This window comes from Erithacus rubecula, assembly GCF_903797595.1.
Source record: "Erithacus rubecula genome assembly, chromosome: 4".
NCBI lineage: Eukaryota > Metazoa > Chordata > Aves > Passeriformes > Muscicapidae > Erithacus > Erithacus rubecula.
The window spans coordinates 31,857,043-31,875,969 of record NC_136686.1 but is presented as its reverse complement, the minus strand read 5'-3'; the positions used below and the strand labels follow the sequence as shown (position 1 = coordinate 31,875,969).

The 18,927-nt window shown below is 48.3% G+C and overlaps 1 protein-coding gene across 3 annotated transcripts; it reads left to right on the top strand.

The window, feature by feature from the left end:
* The first annotated feature begins 518 nt into the window (after positions 1–518).
* L3MBTL2 (L3MBTL histone methyl-lysine binding protein 2) lies at positions 519–17,133 on the top strand. Of its 3 annotated transcripts, XM_079303034.1 has the most exons (17): positions 540–609; positions 1,973–2,240; positions 2,416–2,549; positions 3,250–3,373; positions 4,288–4,367; positions 5,644–5,761; positions 6,084–6,218; positions 6,860–6,948; positions 7,833–8,064; positions 8,758–8,837; positions 9,390–9,494; positions 10,624–10,771; positions 11,599–11,681; positions 13,341–13,575; positions 14,330–14,395; positions 15,326–15,445; positions 16,277–17,133. In XM_079303034.1, the coding sequence occupies exons 1-17, from the start codon at positions 583–585 to the stop codon at positions 16,384–16,386; spliced, it is 2,154 nt and encodes a 717-aa protein (XP_079159160.1). In that variant the 5' UTR covers positions 540–582; the 3' UTR covers positions 16,387–17,133. The 3 variants fall into 3 exon arrangements, with proteins under 3 accessions (XP_079159161.1, XP_079159160.1, XP_079159162.1); XM_079303035.1 differs by lacking the exon at positions 14,330–14,395 and having other exon boundaries at positions 519–609; XM_079303036.1 differs by lacking the exon at positions 14,330–14,395 and having other exon boundaries at positions 551–609; positions 3,250–3,364.
* Positions 17,134–18,927: the final 1,794 nt, after the last annotated feature.

The window sequence follows — 18,927 nt, the reverse complement described above, 5'->3', positions numbered from 1 at the left end:
CCCACGGAAGTTTGGAAGTTTCTTTGACCATCACTGCCTACCTTGCAGAATTATGACAACAAAACAATAACAATTACTGATTACTACAAGGAAACCATGCTATAAAAGGGAGCTGCAAACCAAAGTTCAGTGGAGCATGGAGTGGGCTGTGACCCCTCACGTTTTCCCCAGCGCTGCTTGCTCTGTCTATATAAAATAAATCAATCTAAATTTTGCTGAATATCGAGACTTTGTTTCTCATTTATAACAGAAGTGACCCTGCTCTCCGCAGGGAGTTCCAACTGGATGATCTATACGGTACCGCCCAATCCAAACCATTGTAGGACCGAGCGGGTTAATCCCGAACTACAAACAGTAGCAGAGCCAGGGAGGGCAGGCCCCACCTCTTCCTGGGCGGCACCGCCGCGGGGCGCATGGGCCGCGGTGAAAGAACTACAGCTCCCGTCGTGCCCCGCGCGCAGCGCTCCGGGAACAAGCTCCCCGCTGATTTGCTGCGCTTTCCGCTGCTCTCGCCAATCAGACGCACAGCTAACGGGGGACGCTCTCCACGCGCGTGAGGCGGGCTGGCGGCGTCAGGGAGCGATGGAGCGAGACCGGGACCGGGGAGAAGTGAGCGGGACGGGAAGGGACGGGACGGTGGTTCCGCTGGGGCCCGGGCTGGGATGCTCCTGGGGACAGCGCTGAGTCCGTCTGATCCCGGCGGGATGGGCCCCTGCGTCCCCCTCAGCTTCCTGAGGAGGCTCCGGGTGATGCTGCCCTTGCTTGGCAGCCCTGGGCACTTGTGGCGTTTTCACAAGTTTCGCTCACCTGTCGTGGAAGAGTAGCGATGCAATGGTGCTCACGTCCTACGAGCTGGTGTAAGGTGCACTCACACAGGCACTAGAAGTCGATGAAAATATTTCTTTTTTAGAGGAGTGCAGGCCTTTCAGATGTCAGGAATGCTGTCTGAGGGCCTGGATCCGCAGGAGAGCAGCTCTTTGTTCAGCGAGCAACCAGGGAACCTTGTGTCTGTTTTGTGTGAGAGCCAGGGAGGAAGCGGGGAGACAGCAGTGAGTGGAGTCTGATCTTCCTGTGCACGAGTCTAATGATCGCCAGGAGCCAGCGATCAGAGGGAATTTAGCACTGGAAGATGATGGGCTTGCTGCTGATCTTTAGTTGTTGCTCACTTGGAGGAATAATTGTATCCTGTTTCATTTAGCTGTTTGCCTTTCTGTTCCATCACTTCCTGTGCTGATGTAGACTTCTTGCTGCTCTTTCGTGAGTTGCTAGCACATTTTCCCAGCTTCTTTTGTGATTATTTGGAGCCTGGTTCAAGATTCTTCTAGTCTGAGACACACTGTTATGCTGTGCTCTTTCTTCAGTCTCTTCCTCACAGCTCTCCTGCTGTGACAGCAGGTACAAAGAGCTTGTGAAGATGTTTAGCTATGGAGGCATCTGTTTTTATGCAAAAACTTATAGCAAACATCCTGCTGGTGTAGTTTCTGAAGCAAGGTCAGCTGTGGACTGTTGACTTCCAGGCTGTGCTGGTCTTGTGAGCTGTGGTGGCAGGAATGTTCAGATTGTGCTTCATTCTGGAAGCCTGTGCTGGCTTTACTGTGGTTGTGTCTGCACTGCAGTGCTGTGCAGCTGTGTTGGGAGGAATATTGCCTGGAAGGACACAGTCTCATCTGTCCTTCATCAGCATGGCAGTGCTTTGCCCTGTATTTTTCCATGTTCCTCAAGCTGTTTTCTATCTAGCTACAGCCCTGTGGCACTTTGGTCTTGGGAAGCAGCATGCAGCCTGTGGAATACCAGTAAAGGGACCTGTTTGGGGGAAGGCATTCAGTGTCTTGTCTTTGGGGTTGTTATGTGGACTCCTTGCTTACCCTGAGGTCACTCCCTGGCCCAAGAGGGCCCCTGCAGCAGCAAAGGCAGGTTTATTGTGCAGTGGAGTGTAAAATGCTATTTTAAAGCAAACTGTCTCTTTTTGTAGCTGGTGTCTGCCTTCTGCCACAAAACTTCATCTTTGGAGCGGATGGAGGAGGAAGGCAATGAGGAGGAGGAGGATGATGAATTGGACATCTTTGGGGGTTATGACAGCTTCACATGCTACAACAGCAGCATGGGCAGTGACAGCAGCTCCTGTCTGGAGGAGTCCAGCGACGATGAGCTGGCAGACCGGGAAGCTGGAGAGCTTTCCACCTCTCTGATGCACCAGCCATCCACAGGCCGGCTCACAGAAGACAGTGGCTCCGAGCCAGGTACTGCCTGTGCTGCCTGAAACATCTTCAGGGGCAGTGGAGGGTGTGTGGCAGACTGTTTTTTCTGGGTTATGTGGGGGATTTGCTCTATGTAAGGACAGTTAGCTGGTCTCTGCTCTGTCCTTGTAGTGCATTGACTCTGCCAAACGCTCATGTTTTTGCCTCCTCCTCCCAGCTGTGTGCGAAATGTGTGGAATTGTGGGCACCAGAGAGGCTTTCTTCTCCAAGACCAAACGTTTCTGTAGCGTCTCCTGCTCCAGGAGCTACTCCTCAAATTCCAAAAAGGCCAGCATCTTAGCCAGACTGCAGGTGAGTTAAAACCTTTCCACCTGGCTCTCAAACTCCATGCTTGCAGGGTCTTGTCATACTGGGGGACTTCAACCACCCCTATACCTGCAAAAAAGTAGCATGACAAGCTGTAGGTAGTCCTGGAATGCATGGGGGATAATTTCTTAAGACAGGGAATAGACAGGTGTAGCACAGGGAATGCAACAGCAGATATGATGGTCACCAAGGTAAGTGAACTAATTAGGGATGTCAGTACTGGAGGCAGTGTCTCCAGCTGCAGTGGTCATGCACTGTTGGAATTTGCAATCTTGAGGAATATAGGTCAGCTAAGGAATAAAGTCATGTTCCTGAATTTTAGGAAGGCAGAATTCCAGCTCTTCAAGGAGATTCTATAATTCTGTGAGCTTTCCTGGGGATGGAGCAGGATGTGCCTGTATGTAGGGGTAGGTGGTTGCTCTCTAATTAAGTATCAACTGACATTCCCAGTGGCTTGTTCTTCCTGCCTGAGGTCCCCAGAGAAGGCATGACAGCTTAAACGTGGTGTTCCCTAAAAGCTAAGAAAGGACACACTGATATTTCACTTGCTGTTTCTTATTCCTGTGAGCATTAATAAATATTGTAGTAACCTGAAAACTGTCCCAAGGAAGATAGGCATACCCAGTTGCAGGAGGGGACTTAGTCTCCTGTGCCATTAATGTTTCTAATGTTTGTTCTTTTGTAGGGGAAACCACCAACAAAGAAAGCTAAAGTTCTGCACAAGGCATCCTGGTCAGCCAAGATCGGGGCTTTCCTCCATTCACAGGGCACAGGACAGCTGGCAGATGGGACACTGACAGGTCAGGATGGTGAGTGTAGGTGAGGTGTGAGGAGGTGCAGCTGCAGGAGTCACAGAAATGGGGACACCTTGAGGGCTGTAAGCTCTGCAGTCCTCCTCCTCCTCCTTTCTGGTACACTGCCTTGTAGGATGTGTATGGATCACTCTAACGCAGGCTGGCAGAACACAGGGCATGTCTTCTTGCCTCTTCTTGCTCATCCACTATTGTAGCCTTATCCTCACTCCTCATATAACTTGACCTGGAGCATAAGCTCTGGTCCCAGCACCCACGAGGTGCTGACTTGTGATGGCAAAGGTGACTTAAAGGTGTCCTGCTTCTCCCAGCCATTCACTGCCCCACTGCTCATGGGGAGTTATATTTGCCCTGAGCCACTCACTTGAGCAGTAACCAGTCACTGCAGCTGAAGGAGCAGCAACTTTACTGTATTAGTGCTGGGGCATGGCAGCAGCAGGGATCCCTGAGCAGACTGCTGCTGGAGCAGAGCTGTAGCCTTCAACCAGAAGTGACTCAAATTAGTATCTCTGATTTTCTCAGCACCCTCCAGCAAAGCAAGTGCTGCTGATAACAGCCCTGGACCCTGCAATGTTGCTGCTGAGAGGCAAAGATGTGAAGTGGTTTAAATGTGAAAGGATGCACTCTCTGTGGAGACTTGGACTGGGCTTGACCCCTTTTATTGCCCTTTTCCAAAAGCAAGTGACAGTAAATATTGATTAATAATAAGATTTTGCCTCTTGTGGGGATTAGTGATCATGCAGTCACATAGGGTCTAGTTTCCCACCAGAGAAAATGCAGTGCACTGAATGCATAATCCCTGTGTGCTGTGTCCTGGTGCCTGGAAGCTGCCATCTGCAGTCCAGAAGTAACTGATCTCTGTGCCTGTTCTGTGATCTCATCTGATTTTCTGCTCTCATGTCTGCTTGTAGCACTCGTCCTGGGCTTTGACTGGGGAAAGTACCTGCAGGAGCACGGCTACAAGGCAGCTCCTGTCAGTTGCTTCAAACATGTGAGTTCTGCTTTGCTCTGTGTGACAGGGCACACGGGGTGTGTCATATGCATGGGGCCCTGTGCTCCTCTGACAGGTGGTGGGCAGAGGCCCAGCAGGGGGTTATTGAGACCCAGGTGATGCAAGGAAGAAGTTAGGATTTCTTGCAGCTGAGAATGGGGGGTCTCACAAAGGGTCCAGGAGTTTGGGGGAAAGGAAGCAGAGGGGAGACCTGATAGAAGCACTGCTGGTAGGGATGCCTAAGATTTTTAGCTTTTTATGTATTTTCATATATTTGTAGCTTTGTAGATTTCTAAAGCATGGCTGTAGCTTCTAGTATTTTGCATTTTTCTTCCCTACTTTTAAGAACAATAAGTTAACTTTATAAATGTATTCAGAAATATTGTAGTCTAATGCCAAGAAGAGAATCAACTACAAGAACATTGTTTTCCAACCAGAATATGATCCAGACATAATGAAAGTGGGGCAAAAGAAACCTCTGGACTGCTTCCAGTGGGTCAGAACCCCAGGAATTATTACCTAACCAACTAACGTTTTAACTGGATGGTACATGATAAATATACTGATCAACTAACCTTATAAAAATAGTAGAATTTTTATACCACATGTGATTTTTGCCATATTGTGTACCTGAAAGCTTTCAAGTAAAGGTTTGCTTTTGTATTCACTCTAACACTGTTGGAAAGATCTATTATCTGGGCATCAGGAGCGATGGCTCAGTGTTGACTGGGAACAGAATTAGTTCTAACTGAGGATGATAGTGGAAAGCTAATTTTGCAGTTTGTATGGCTGAGTACAGTCCAGGGTCATGTGCAAAGAGGAATTCAGTTTATGTGAGCCAGGCAGGAGCTGCCTTCCCAGCATGTCAATTTTTATAAGACTTGTTATATTCCTTTTGAATTGTGGTCTGATGATACTGACAGCATTTCCTTTCTCTTGAAGATAAGTCAGGCAGACATGGCGTTTTTATTGATTATTAAGTGTTTGCATGCCATAGAGGAATGGCAGTAACTACTTTGGAATAATAGGACATCTGGTAGTGAAACAGTTAAATATTGCTGTATGGTATTCTGCCTTTTGGGATCCTCAGTGAACATCCTAGTGAGATGTTTGGAACAGTTCAATTGTATTTCAAGATGTTGACAGAACTCGGAGGGGTAAGGCATGCAGAGCTGTGTCTAAGGTAAAAGTGTAGCTGCCTAAGACATGTCTCTGAAAGCTAGAAGACCTCTGATTCCCACATCCCTCTCCCAACATGGCTGCCTCAATGTTTCAGGTGCCGCTCTTCGATCAGTGGGATGATGTGGTGAAAGGTATGAAAGTGGAAGTGCTGAACAATGATGCTGTGCTCCCCAGCCGTGTGTACTGGATTGCATCTGTCATCCAGATTGTAGGTAAGTCTCCAAAGTAATCTTTGACAGCTGGGCACATCTGAGGGAAGCTTTAGAGAGCTGGGGGTAGCTGGTCAAGCAAAACAGCAGCTCTTTGGAGCTCTGCAACTGCTGAGAGATTTTGGAACAAGAAATATCATGGTGCAGGAGTGAGAGGAAACCAGCACGTGGTTCCTCTTCTGGTTGCTGGGCAATTTGCAGGAATAGTTGCTGGAGAAGCTCTGGTAACCTGTGCAGAGCTCTGTAGGCTGTGCTGTGGGTACTAAACCTGTGGTGCCAAATTCTTGGCCTCTAATGCCTTTGGTTGTCTGCTCTGTCCTGGCAGGATACAGGGCCCTTCTGCGGTATGAGGGCTTTGAGAACGATGCTGGTCATGACTTCTGGTGCAATTTGGGCACAGTGGATATTCACCCCATTGGCTGGTGTGCCATCAACAGCAAAATCCTGGTACCACCACAAAGTGAGTGTGGGGCAAGAGAGCACAGAGCAAGCTTTGGTTTGTGCCTAGCACAGCGGGGCAGGTAGTCCCACTGTGTGTAGGACTACAGCTCCATTTGTGCTTTGAGTTACAAGCAGCAGTTTGAATTTGGAAAGCAGGAGACTGCTTGGATTGCTTCCTCTGCATCTCCCTATCATTGAGCTGGGGATGCTGCATGCAGAGCTGATGTCCAACCTGTGGGGCCTAATGCAGGTGGCTTTTCCTCTTTCTAAACCACATGGTGGCTGGACGGAGCTTTTTGGTCCTATATCCTGGGCAGTGTCTCTAGTAAGTGCAGTGGCTCCAGTCCCTGCACAGCTAGCAGTTCAGAGGGGATGCCAGTTTAGTGCAATTGTGGCAAGCTGAGATTTGCATGATACAGCTCATATGATTTTGCTCATATGTTTTGCTCTATTACCACTTCCTCATCCAATGTCTGCTTGGCCCAGTTAATTCTGTAATGGTGATCCCTTCAGCCAGATGTGAGGACAAGCTGGCAAAACAGTACAGAATCTGAATGTGAAGAAGGCCTTTTGGTGCTAATGGGCTGTCAGAGAGATGAAAGGTGTGGTGCTGTAATTATTTTGGTCATAAATATGGACTTTTCCCCTACCCATATGTAGCTATCCATGCCAAGTACACTGACTGGAGAAGTTACCTCATGAAAAAACTGGTGGGAGCTAGGACCATCCCAGTGGATTTCCACATGAAGGTAAGTGTGGGGGGCTGTCATTTTGCATGGGGGAAATGAAGCTGAAGTCAAGACATGCTCAGCATGTCTCTTCTGGTTCTGATCTGTGCAACTTTTGTATGCCTTGATACCTGGGCAGGGCAGGGACAGTGAGTGCTTCCACATGCTCCTAAGATACCTGTCATAATGCTGTGAGTAATGGATGACACAGCCTCTCAGTACAACAGTTTCTGCTTTGGGTCACAGGCAGGCTTTAAAAGCTGTTGTCACCTGGTCTGCTGGGAAATACTGGGGATGAGGTTTGGCATTTTGCTGGAGGGAAAGGTCAGTGCAGGTCCAACTTGGCCTTTCTCTGCCCTGTTTGAGTACCAGGAAATAGCTCTGAGTCAACAAACTTTGCCTTCAGTGTGGGTAGTAAAGCAGCCTGTAGGGAGTGAGAAGTGCACAGGCTTCCTTTAAGTACCATGGCCTTGGCATCTTTATAGCTCTCATGATTGTTTTTGTCTGGCCTGCACTGAGATTAGACCTTTTTAAAGGGAAGAGAATCTTGTGTGTCTAGGAGCTTTGGAAATGACAGATGAGGAAGACAGTCCCAGAGACAGCAGGCAGTAAGGCAGAGGATAGGTTGTTCTGTGTGCAAGGTAAGTGGTGACACTCAGCTGGAGATCTGCATGTAGTTAGGGGAGTTCTTATAAGGCCACATGACAAAAGGGAGACCCAGGGTATGTGCCCAACCACATTGTAATGTCCAGGGCTCTGAGCTGCCTGTTCCACCAATGAGCCAGCTCCTATGCATCCCTTCCTAGTCAGCTTTGGGCAGTACCAGGGTGCATGTCTGGGGGAAGGCTGTTCTCTGGAGTGTTTGAAGAACTGTGGTTGATGTCACCTCTGTCGGTTGTTGGCAGATGGCGGAGAGCATGAAGTACCCGTTTCGACAGGGCATGCGGGTCGAGGTGGTGGATAAGAACCACGTGTCCCAGACACGAATGGCAGTGGTGGACACTGTAATTGGGGGCAGACTGAGACTCCTCTATGAGGATGGTGACAGTGATGATGACTTTTGGTGCCACATGTGGAGTCCCCTCATCCACCCTGTGGGCTGGTCACGGAGAGTGGGCCATGACATAAAGAAGGCAGGTAAGGATCAGGCTACTGCAACCCTCTTGATTTGCTGCTGTTGACACAATCTTGACATGCTGGGAGTGAGGCAGTTTCCTCAAGATCTAACAGGTGAAGTCTGCTTAGTTTTGTGTCTGCTGGTTTTTTTTTATCTGGATAGAAAAAAGCCCTGTGATCACAGGTCAGAACAGGGGACTGTAGGGTTTCTTACCTGAAGCAGGCAATCTGTCCCCTTAGTGTGAGAATGCAGACTTTGCAACATGAGACATGTTTATAGTCTTTTTGAGGAAATTCATGCTGGCTTCTATAACACTGGATGCCATCAGGTTGTGTTTTTCTGGACTCTACCAAGAAGAATTGTTGGTTGGCTTACTCTGGCAAAGTAAAAGACAAAGAAAAAAGCAAGACTTGAGCTCTGCTGATCCTTTTGGTTGTGTCTCCATTCCTTACTACCTCTCCCTGGTGATTACAGCTGCATGTAGAGGTGTTATCAGTAGTGGTTAGCAAGTTGAGCCATCTGCTTTTGAGCAAGCCCTTTATCACAGCACATTTTATGAGAACTATATGGAGACTGACCTATTATTTTTATTAAATGGCCTTATATTGAGGGAAATTGTGGGTAAGCTCTCATAGGAAAATTAATAACCAGTCTGCTTTCTTACTGCAGTTGCTACAGGTTCTTTACCTCTCTATTTCTTCCATTCCTCACAGAAGAAAAGCGTAATGACATGGCAAACCATCCCACCTTCCGAAAGATTTACTGTGATGCTGTCCCCTATCTGTTTAAGAAGGTAGGACAAGTCTGCCTCTCTGTGGGGGTCACAAAGGAGGAAGCAGTGATAGCACTTCCTTGCTTGAGCATACATGCTGCTTTGTGGGTTGTTGAGAGTGGTCTTTCTTATAGCTAAAGGCAGTAAGGTATTTGGGGTGCCAAGGCTGTTGTTAAGCAGAAACAGGTCAAACTAGAAAGCTGAAAGAATTAAAGGACAGTGACAGATTGAGGGACTCAACTGAAGGGCGAGCAAAGGAGCTTTGAGTTGGAGAGGGAAGAAGAATGCATGGGAGAGAACAGTTCCAGCAAGGAACTGGATCATGATGGTAAGGGCTGAGATGAGAAGGAGGCTTGCTTTGTTGTGGAACAGCAGTTGGGCTTCGCTCTCTGACTGACCAGAACTGTGGCAAGAGTTTGCTGACACAAACATAGTGTTGGTTTGGCTGGCTTTTTGTATTTCTTGTAATATTTTTGCTTTCCCCTCCTAAGTTGAGCCAAGTGAAGAAGTTGGTGTGAGGATGGGATTGTCCCATACCCCTGGCAGCACATGTTAAACCAGAGTCTCCCTTAGGTACGAGCTGTTTATTCTGAAGGTGGATGGTTTGAGCGAGGCATGAAACTGGAAGCCATTGACCCCCTGAACCTGGGCAACATCTGTGTGGCCACTATATGCAAGGTAAGTTCAGTAGGGGAGCCTGCTGTGTTTGTTTGAGATAATGCAGCTTTTCCTCAGGTCTTTTCAAATTAAAGGGACCAGGTAGGATTTTGCATGGGGGTGCAGAGAAGGCTGTCAAGAGAAGCAGACAGCTGTTATGTGAAGGGAACGGGGGGTTACCCCATAGCTCTGACAAGCTGTTGTCCATGTGTACTTAAAGGGACAGCATGAAGATAAGCATGCTTGGTCTGCCAGCTAGTGTCCAGTGTGTGTGATTGGCAACCACCTCTTTCCACCCTTGGGCGTACAGTAGGGAAGATCTGTTCTCCAGTTCTGAGAGTGCATAGAGAGGCCCCTGTGGAAAGAAGGGAAGAGGTGTGAAGTGACCTCCATGTGGGGAATAACATGAGGAAGCTGAGGATGGACGTGTCTCCATCAGTCTGTATTGCTGAGGTAATTGTAAACTCTACTCTCGTGCTAGTGTTAAGAAGTAAATTCCTTGCCCAGGTTTCCTCAGCAAAGTGGGTTGAATGTTGAAAGTATAGCATCCATCTGGGCTTTTCCTGCTTCCTCAAGAAGCTGTTTGCCCTCACAGCAAGCTGAGGACTTTGACACTTAGAGTTTGGCAGTGGGATACTAGAGCTATTTGTGTCTGTAAATGTTCCCTTCAGCCAGTGCTTGGAAATGGCAGAGTTTGGGACAGGCATGGCTATCACCTTTGGTAGGCACCAATTACCAGTGAGTGACAGGATGGGACAAGTCTCATTGTTGTATGAAGTAGCAAAGCCAAAGGTGGTGCTCCTTCCCTTCTACCCAGTAACAAATTCATGATCTGGCTGGTGTAGAGGGTTTTTGAGCTACCAATAAAGTGTTTCTGGGTGACAACAGAGCTCCTGACCATGTAAGGCTTTTCACATAGTCCTTTCACAAGGTTCCTAGTGTTGGTCCCAGTCCTACAGAAATTGCTGTTTTGAGAATTAACTTGTATTCACAAACATGTTAGGAGAAGCTTGGGGCATATAACATTGCGTTTTACTGTCTAGTGGCAGTTGTGATTGATAAGCAAGGGACTCTAGAGAAAATCTTTTGTGAGGAGGAGAGGCTTTAGAGCAAGTAGAACTCTACACTCATGCCTTCACTCCCATCTCAGGTTCTCTTGGATGGGTATCTCATGATCAGCATTGATGGAGCAACGTCTGATGATGGCTCTGACTGGTTCTGCTATCATGCCTCCTCACATGCCATCTTCCCTGCCAACTTCTGTAAGAGAAACAACATTGAACTGACCCCTCCAAAAGGTGAGACATGGACTCTGCCCTGTGGTACAGACCTGCATGCACAGTCTGATGGTTGGTGCATTTCTGAGAGGAGTCAGGTTCAGATGAATCAAAACAAAGTCCCAATCTGCTTATTTTTCAGGGAGACAGGGCTAGTTCAGAGACCTGTTTGATCTCTGCCCGTATACCAAGTCTTGGTTAGCTCCTGGCTGATCAGTGGGAGAGGTGTATGATCCTCAAACTGAATAGAATAAAAGCTTTTAAAAGACAAGGAGGGTGGGAAGGGGTAAGTAGAGCCATTGCTACAGGAGTCAGTGCTTAAGTGTCCAGAGTCATCTCTATTCTTTTCTCCATTAATAAATCTGACGTGTATTTCTTCAGACTCCTAAGAGATGATCACCCTAGGAGTGTTTTTGCTGCCTTGTCTAGACATACTCAAAAAGTCCTGCTCTAAATTTCTGTGTTGCAGCATTTTTGTGCAGTGCTGTTCCATCTTCCTTTGATGTTCCTGCTGCTGGGAGAAACAAAGATTGGTCTTAGTGGTGTGTTTTGAACATACTACTTCCTACTTGCTGCTTGTCCTCCCCTTTCTCTGTGGTCTGTGTCTAGTTGACACAGATGTTCAGAGCTGCAACTTGCACTTTTCTGTATTTGCCTGCTGGAGTGGGGTGCTGGACTCCCATGGAATCCATGCACTAGGTTCATGTCCAAGGTCAGGCTTTATGTGCTGGTTTCCTGACCTGCTCTGCAACCAGTTGCTATGCTTCCTCCTGCCTACTCTGCCTTTTGTCCCAGCTAGTCTACCCAGTGACTGCCTTTTTATCTCTTAGTGTTTCTTCCTTCTGCAGGGCATGATGCAAAGACATTCAGCTGGGAACGTTACCTGGAAGAGACCAAATCAAGGCCTGCTCCATCACGTCTCTTCAACACAGTGAGTACTGCCAGGAAGAAAGGATGTGTAGCAATGCTTGGAGTAAGCAAGGAAGAGTGCAACAGCTCTGGCTGTCACAAGATCACTGAGATGGAAGTGACTTCTTGTCCAACACCCCTGCTACAGCAGGGTCACCTGTAGCAGGTTGCTCAGGACCATGTCCAGATGGATGGATACTCCACAGCTGTGTGGGCAACCTGTGCCACTACTCATTGGCACTCATGGTAGAATGTGTCTCCTGATGTTCATAAGGAAACTCCTGTGTTTTAGTTTGTGCCTATTAACTCTGGTCCAGGCACTGGGCACTGTCTCCACCTTTGCACCCTCATTTTTGGCATTTATACACATAAATAAGGTACCTTTGAGCCTTTTTTCTCCAGGATGAGCAGTCACAACACTCTCAGCCTTTCCTCATACAAAAGATGCTCCAGTTCCCTCATCTTCCTGGCCCTTTGCTGGACTCTCTCTCTAGTATGTCCACATCTCTCTTGTACCAGGGAACAATTCAGGTGTGGCCTCATCAGTGCTGAGCAGAGGGGAAGGATCACTTCCATTGATCTGCTGAGAACAGGTTACCATTAGCCTTCTTTGTCTCAAGGGCATATCCCTGACCCACGTTTTAGCTTCATGTCCACTGGGATTCCCAGGCACACTGTTCTCTAGTCAGTCTGCCCCCAGCTTGTGTTGGTTCCTGGGGTTCTTCCTCTGCAGATATGGGATTCTACCATTTCTCCAGCTTGTCAAGGTGCCTCTGGAGGGCAGCACAACCATCTTGTATATTGTTTCTCCTCTTAGTTTTCTACCACAAGCAAGTTTGCTTGGTTTGATAAGACATTCTAACATATCATCCAGATAGTTAATGAAGATGTTGAGTAGGATTGGATCCAGTAATGACCCCTGGGGTACACTGCTAATTACTAGCCTCCAACTAGACTCTGTGCCAGTAATAACCATCCTCTAGGCCTAGCCACTCAGCCAGTTTTCAGTCTATCTTGCTGTCTCTGCATCCAGCCTGAATAGTCAATCATCTTTTCTATGAGATTGCTATGGCAGACAGTGTCAAAAGCCTTCCTGAAGTCAGGATAGACAATATGCAGTATATGCAGTCTCTACTGGGCCGCAGTTTGCTGACTGTCAGCACTTCAGAGAGAGCTTAAAGGCCCAGGAGTACGTGCTCTCCAACCTGGGATGTCAGTGTCCTGCCTTTGTGGGTCCCTTTGAGTGTCACCTGTGATCCTCTAGTGTTTCTCTGAGCTCCAGGCTCCTGGTGGGCTCTGCATTGCCCATTGCCTGTGGATGTGTGGCTGGTATGTTGGGTGGAGGGTGGGAGCTGCTTTACATTAACAAAACTGCTGCAGCACCTGTGCCTGTGCTGGTCTTTCTGATTACCCAGGGGTGTGTCAGGTAATTGTTTGACTGTGTGTTCCTGAGCTGCTGCTTCCCACACATCAAGATCTTGCTTCTAAGGGCTGGGCTGAGATTGACTAAGGACACAGCTGGCCTTGGATCCATTTTTGGATCTGTGGGCTTGTTGTCTGTCTGCTCGCTTTAGGCTGGAGGCCAGCCTGTGTGAGAGTGGTGTTGGCCAGATATGGATTTGGACTGAGTGTAATGGCCTTGGCTTTTCTTTTTTCACGTTTTCATTTTTTACACACCCAGGACTGTCCAAACCACGGCTTCAAGGCAGGCATGAAGGTGGAGGCAGTGGACATGATGGAGCCCCGGCTGATCTGTGTGGCCACGGTGAAGCGTGTGGTCCAGCGCCTCCTTAGCATCCATTTTGATGGCTGGGACAACGAGTATGACCAGTGGGTGGACTGCGAGTCTCCAGACATTTATCCTGTGGGGTGGTGTGAGCTGACAGGCTACCAGCTTCAACCACCAGTGGTTCCAGGTGACTGAAGATTTTATTGTGAATTCTAATGCTAGAGATAAAGATTTCCTTCCTCCTGCTCTGTGAGCAGCTCATTTGAGTTTTGGGCCTTGTAGGGAGAAGCAAATGGTCTCTTTGAGTTGCACTGAGTACCATAAATTTTCCTCTGTTGCCACATTCTAGCAGCTGGCAGAGGGAGGAGCCTGATGGGGAGAAAACAGCCTGAGTTTTGAGATTGGCTCTGTTCCCCCACACCAACAGAGAATTAATTGCTCCTGAGGAAGTTGGGTAGAGTTCCAGGTGGTCCTATCCCTGCACAGCTCCATTTTATTAAGCATCTCTATAACCTTAGCCAGGTAGCTGCAGGAGCTCACCCCATGCTCCCTTTTCTTATCAACTCTCTGACTCTGTCTATGAAAGGTAAGAGCATCCTCTCAAGAGTTCATTCCTTCCCTTGTCACAGGGAGGCCACTGCCTCACCTTTGCAGATGTTTTCCTTCTTGTCCCAGACTATGGATCTTGTTTCTTTACTTGCCCCACCAAGTCTGTTCTGGGCCTCTCTCCCCTGTGCTGCCCCAGCCTGCTGCCTGGGCCCTCACCTGGAAGCACAGACAGCAACTGCACTAGAGCCTTGCTTTCCCCTCAGCTGGTTGTCTTGGGAAGAGGGCTTTGGCTTGGGGGGACGGGTATATCTGTTTCTCGCTTTTGTCACTTCATCCCAGTTACCTACTGGTTATGGGACTTGGCTTTCGTTTCCCTCTCGTCTCCATGACAGAGCCCACAACTGCAGCGAAGGCCAAGGAGGTGCCCAAGAAGAAGAAGAAACCCTATGGAAAGAAGAGTGAGTGATGTTTGGTTAGTGCCCTCCCGCTCGCTCGCAGGCTGGGCCCAGTTAGATGAACCCTGTCCATGTCCCATCAGAGCAGGAGAGAGAGGCCTTGTGTTGCTGTGGATACCCTCAGTTGGCTTTGGGTTTGCCAACACAGCTTCATCCTTCTTACCTGCCCTGTTACCTAAAGAGCAGAGAGCTGTGTGCAGGAAGGATCTGTTTTGCAGTCTGTTTTCTGTTGGCAGAGGATATATGGCACTTGCTTCCAGGTGTGAGGTTGTGTTGCTTTTCCTACTGTGTCCATGGTTAGAAGGAGATGTTTGCTGCAGCTGGAGGGTAGCTGGAGAGCAACCCTGCTGTGTGCTGAGGGAAAGAGGGCCTTAAGATGGCTGAAGAGGCCAGGAAAAAAACATTTTATTGTTTCATCTTGTCATTGTTGGTGTTGTTATTGCAGTAGCTGTGGCAAATCATGTAGACAGATGAAAAATTTCTTCCTAGGGGGTGGAGGGGGAAGGAAATCTAAAGAATATAAAGATTTTAAACCTAAATAAAAAGGTCAGCTAAAAACCAGAACATTATGGTTACAATGTCTGTGCCTTGCAGCAAATAATGCTCATTGCCTAGGACTAGACCCAGACAGGTAAGCAGAGCTGACTCCACACTGATTCCACACTGATTAACTCCTTGGAAGTTAAACACATTCTGAAGGGCCTTGCCTTTAATGAAGGAGAACATGAAGTACCATATTTTGAGATGATGACTTTAGAATTTTTCTCCAGTAGGCAATTTCTGTTGCATAACCAGTTGGCAGGTAATGACTGTGTAGCTTTCTGTTTGGTTGTGCTGGTCTCTGGCCTGTGGTTTCTCAGAGGAGCAGGGTTGCTGATTTTCCAGGGGAAGAGAAACACACTTTTGCTTATACTCTGTTATCTCTTTGTTAAGGAAAAAAGTTGCCTGCCAAAACCCGCAGTGTGAAGCAGCCTGTCAAGAAGCCTGCCACGAATTCAAAACGAGAAGCAAAAGCTGCCAGCCAGGCTTTGCCAGAACCAGCACCTGATGAGAGTAAGGGAATGAGTTACTCTACCTTCCAGCCACATCCACCTCCCCCTGTATACCCTCTTGGCCACTAAGTCATGGGTGCCCCCACAGGGAGGAAAAGGTAGCAGCATGTCAAATGTCCTTCCCTACTCTTCCAGAGAGACTCCAGAGAGTGGAAGAAAATATTTGCTTTCCCTGGAAAGGTTTGCCTCCCGAGAATGTTTGGTGGAACCAGTACTGCACAATATCTCAATGCTGCTAATGCCTGCTGAGGGTCTGGCTCAGGCCTGCTGAGCACTCTGGTTGTGTGAGGTCAGAGAGGAGAGACAGAGTGGATATGTCAGAGGTAGCTGTCATATCCCAGTCCCAATAAGGGCTGTTGCAGCATGTGAACACAGTCTCTTGTGCTATGGTGACCCAGAAGAGCAGCTGGGTCACTTACCAGCCCTAGTGGGTAGGGGGAAGGAGGGTGGGTGAAGTGCCTTGTGCACATGGGGATTGGAGAGTCATGAAGGTCCCTTCTGTTTATTTAAGTTCCCCTGTGTGAATGCAGGCAGATAGAAAATGGACCACACCAGCTTTTCCTCCCTTAGGAACTGTTTTTGGGAGCCAGCAGCTGAATGCTGCCAGGGTTTAGGCCCATCCTGATTGCTGCTGTGACCGTGGATAGATTTGCAGTGGCATGACTGGGCTGCCTGTGGTGAGGGACCCTCAGGAAATGGGCAGGCCCCAGGGCTGGTGGCATTTGAGTACCTGCATTGACAGAGCTGGTTTGGAGGTGCTGCAGAGAATGCAAGTCAATATGGATTGATTTTATTTACTTATTTTTCCCTCTCTCTGTCTGTCTCTTGCTAGTTATTGCTGTGCGGGTGAAAGAAGAAACCATTGACCCTTCAGATGCAGAATTTGGAGAGACAGGGCTTCCTGTTCCTATCAGCAGCATAAAGCAGGAGGACACAGACTGATTTGGAGCATTCCCTAGCTGCCCACAGCAGCTTCACCTTGTGGCTCTTTAGGGAAGGTCCTGGCAAAGGGAAATAGATGACCAAAAGGGCCTTCCCTTTTTAAAGCAGACCACCCTGCAGCATCATAACGCTGCTTTCCTGGTGTGCAGGAAAGACTTGTAATATTAAGCCCTGGGAAACAGCAGAAGGACATGCTGAGGAGCATGACCAGGCTGCTGTGGTTGTGCATGCCTGATTTTGAAGGCATCTTTTGGAGCAGGAGCTGGAAACAGGGAAAGAGGCTGCTGGAGCATAAAAGGCCAGATTGGGTTCTTGGCTGTGGCTGGAGGTGACAAGCTGCTGTCCAACGTGATGAGTACAGGACGTATCAGGAAAGGAGCTGCCCCATAGGGCTTGGGTGCTGTGCTCTCTGGTCTAAGCACTGCCAACCTCAAGAAAATCAGGATGGGAAGAGTGGAAAGAGGTGAAGAAGCAAAAAGAGATGATGCCTGCTGAAGAAATGAGACCTTTTTTCATAGAATCATAGAATGGGTTGGGTTGGAAGAGGACCTTAAAGATCTCAAGATCCTCATCTAGTTTCAATACCCCTGCTGTGGGTAGGGACACCTTACACTAGACCAGGTTGCCCAGAGCCCCATCCAATCTGGCATTGAACACTTCCAGGGATGAGGCATCCACAACTTCAATGGGCAACCTGTTCCAGTGCCTCACCACCCTGACAGTAAAGAATTTTTTCCTAACACATAATCTAAAACTACTGGTTTTTTAGTTTGAACCCATTCCTCCTTGTGCTGTCACTACATGACTTGTAAATGGTCTTATCCCATCTTGCCTGTATGTTCCCTTCAGATAGCAGGAGATGGTAGTTAGGTTACCTTGAAGCCTTCTTTTTTCCAGCGTGAATAATCCCAATTCTGTCAGCCTTTCCTTGTAAGGACAGGTGCTCCATCCCTTTAATAATTTTGGTGGCCTCCTCTGGACTTGCTCCAACAGGCCTTTATCCTTTTTGTGCAGAGGACCCCAGTGCTGGATGCAGCACTGCAGGTGGGGTCTCACCAGAGCAGAGGGGGAAAATCCCCTCCCTCACCCTACTGGTTATGCTGCTTTGGATGCTTTCACTCGTCTCTTGATGCTTGATTGGCTTTCTGGGCTGTGAGTGCACATTGCTGGGTCATGTCTAACCTCTCATTCACCTGTATCCCCAAGTCCTTGGCAGGACTGCTCTTGATCCCTTCAACCCCCAGCTGGTGTTGATATGGGGGTTGCCCCAACCAGGTGCAGTACTTTGCACTTGGTCTTGTTAAGCCTCATGAGATTTCCATGTGCCCACTTTAGAAGTCTCTTCAGATCCCTATGGCTGGCATCCCATCCTTCAGGTGAGTGAAGAGCTCCACTCAGCTTGGTGTTATCTGCAAACTTGCTGAGGATGCACTTGATCACTTTGTTCATGTCATTAATGAAGACATTAAATAACACTGGTCCCAGTACAGAACCCTGAGGGACACCACTGGTCACTGATGCCCACTGGGACTCTGAGCTGTTGGCCACTACCCTCTTGAAGGCAATCATCCAAACAGTCCACCCATGGAATCCACTCCAGTTTGGGGAATAGTTGTGGGGGGTTGTGTCAAAGGCTTTACAGAAGTCTACCTGGCTCAAGAAGCTCTCCATGCATTGCAGGAGTCTCCTGGGTTGCCTGCAGTTTGCTTTAGTACAGCCCCAGTGCACATGAAGGTGGCCAAAGTCCTTCCAGCAGGACTGGAGTGTGTGAGCACGATGCCTCCTGATCTGGGGCAGGAAGGCTTTGTCAATAGGCTCCCCTTGGTCAGGGAGCTGTAGCAAACCCCAGCCACAAGGTTCCTTTTGTTGCCTCAGTGTCTGATTTTTACCCAGTCTTTCAGCCTGCTCATTGCTGTTCTTCAGGGACAGCTCTTCACACTCCATGCACCTCTTCATGTAGAGGGCAACCCCTCCACCTCTCCCTCATTTCTGTCTGTTCTAAACAGCTCCTAGCCATTGGTAGTCACACAAATTGTCCCACCAAATTCCATTAATGGCAGCAAGATCATAAGTTCAGCAGGGTGGCTTCCAGCCCCTCTTTTGGTTTGTTGCCTGTGCTGTGTGCATTGTGTAAAGGCACCTTGGCCAGGCTGTTGGCTGCATCACCTTCCTAGAGGAGCACTCCTTAATTCCTTTGAGATTACAACTTCCCTGCTGGTATTCCTGCTTGCTTCTGTTACCTCAGGAATCCCTGGCTCACCTCTCTAAGACTCCAGGTGTGCTCCCCTGTGTCTGCTACCTCTTCAAGTCACCTGCAGAGAGACTTGCTAGCACCCTGTCCCTCTAACCTTTACATACCATCCCACAGTTTGCCAGGGGAGAACCTGAAATTGTCCCCCTTACATCAAAAAGGAATTAATCAAGAAGGAGTTTAGGAAGATTTATCACTACTATAAACATTTTCAGTGGTAGCTCTTTGATACTCACCTTGAGGCACAGTCAAGGAACACCTTTCACTGCACTGATTGGTATTTACATCCC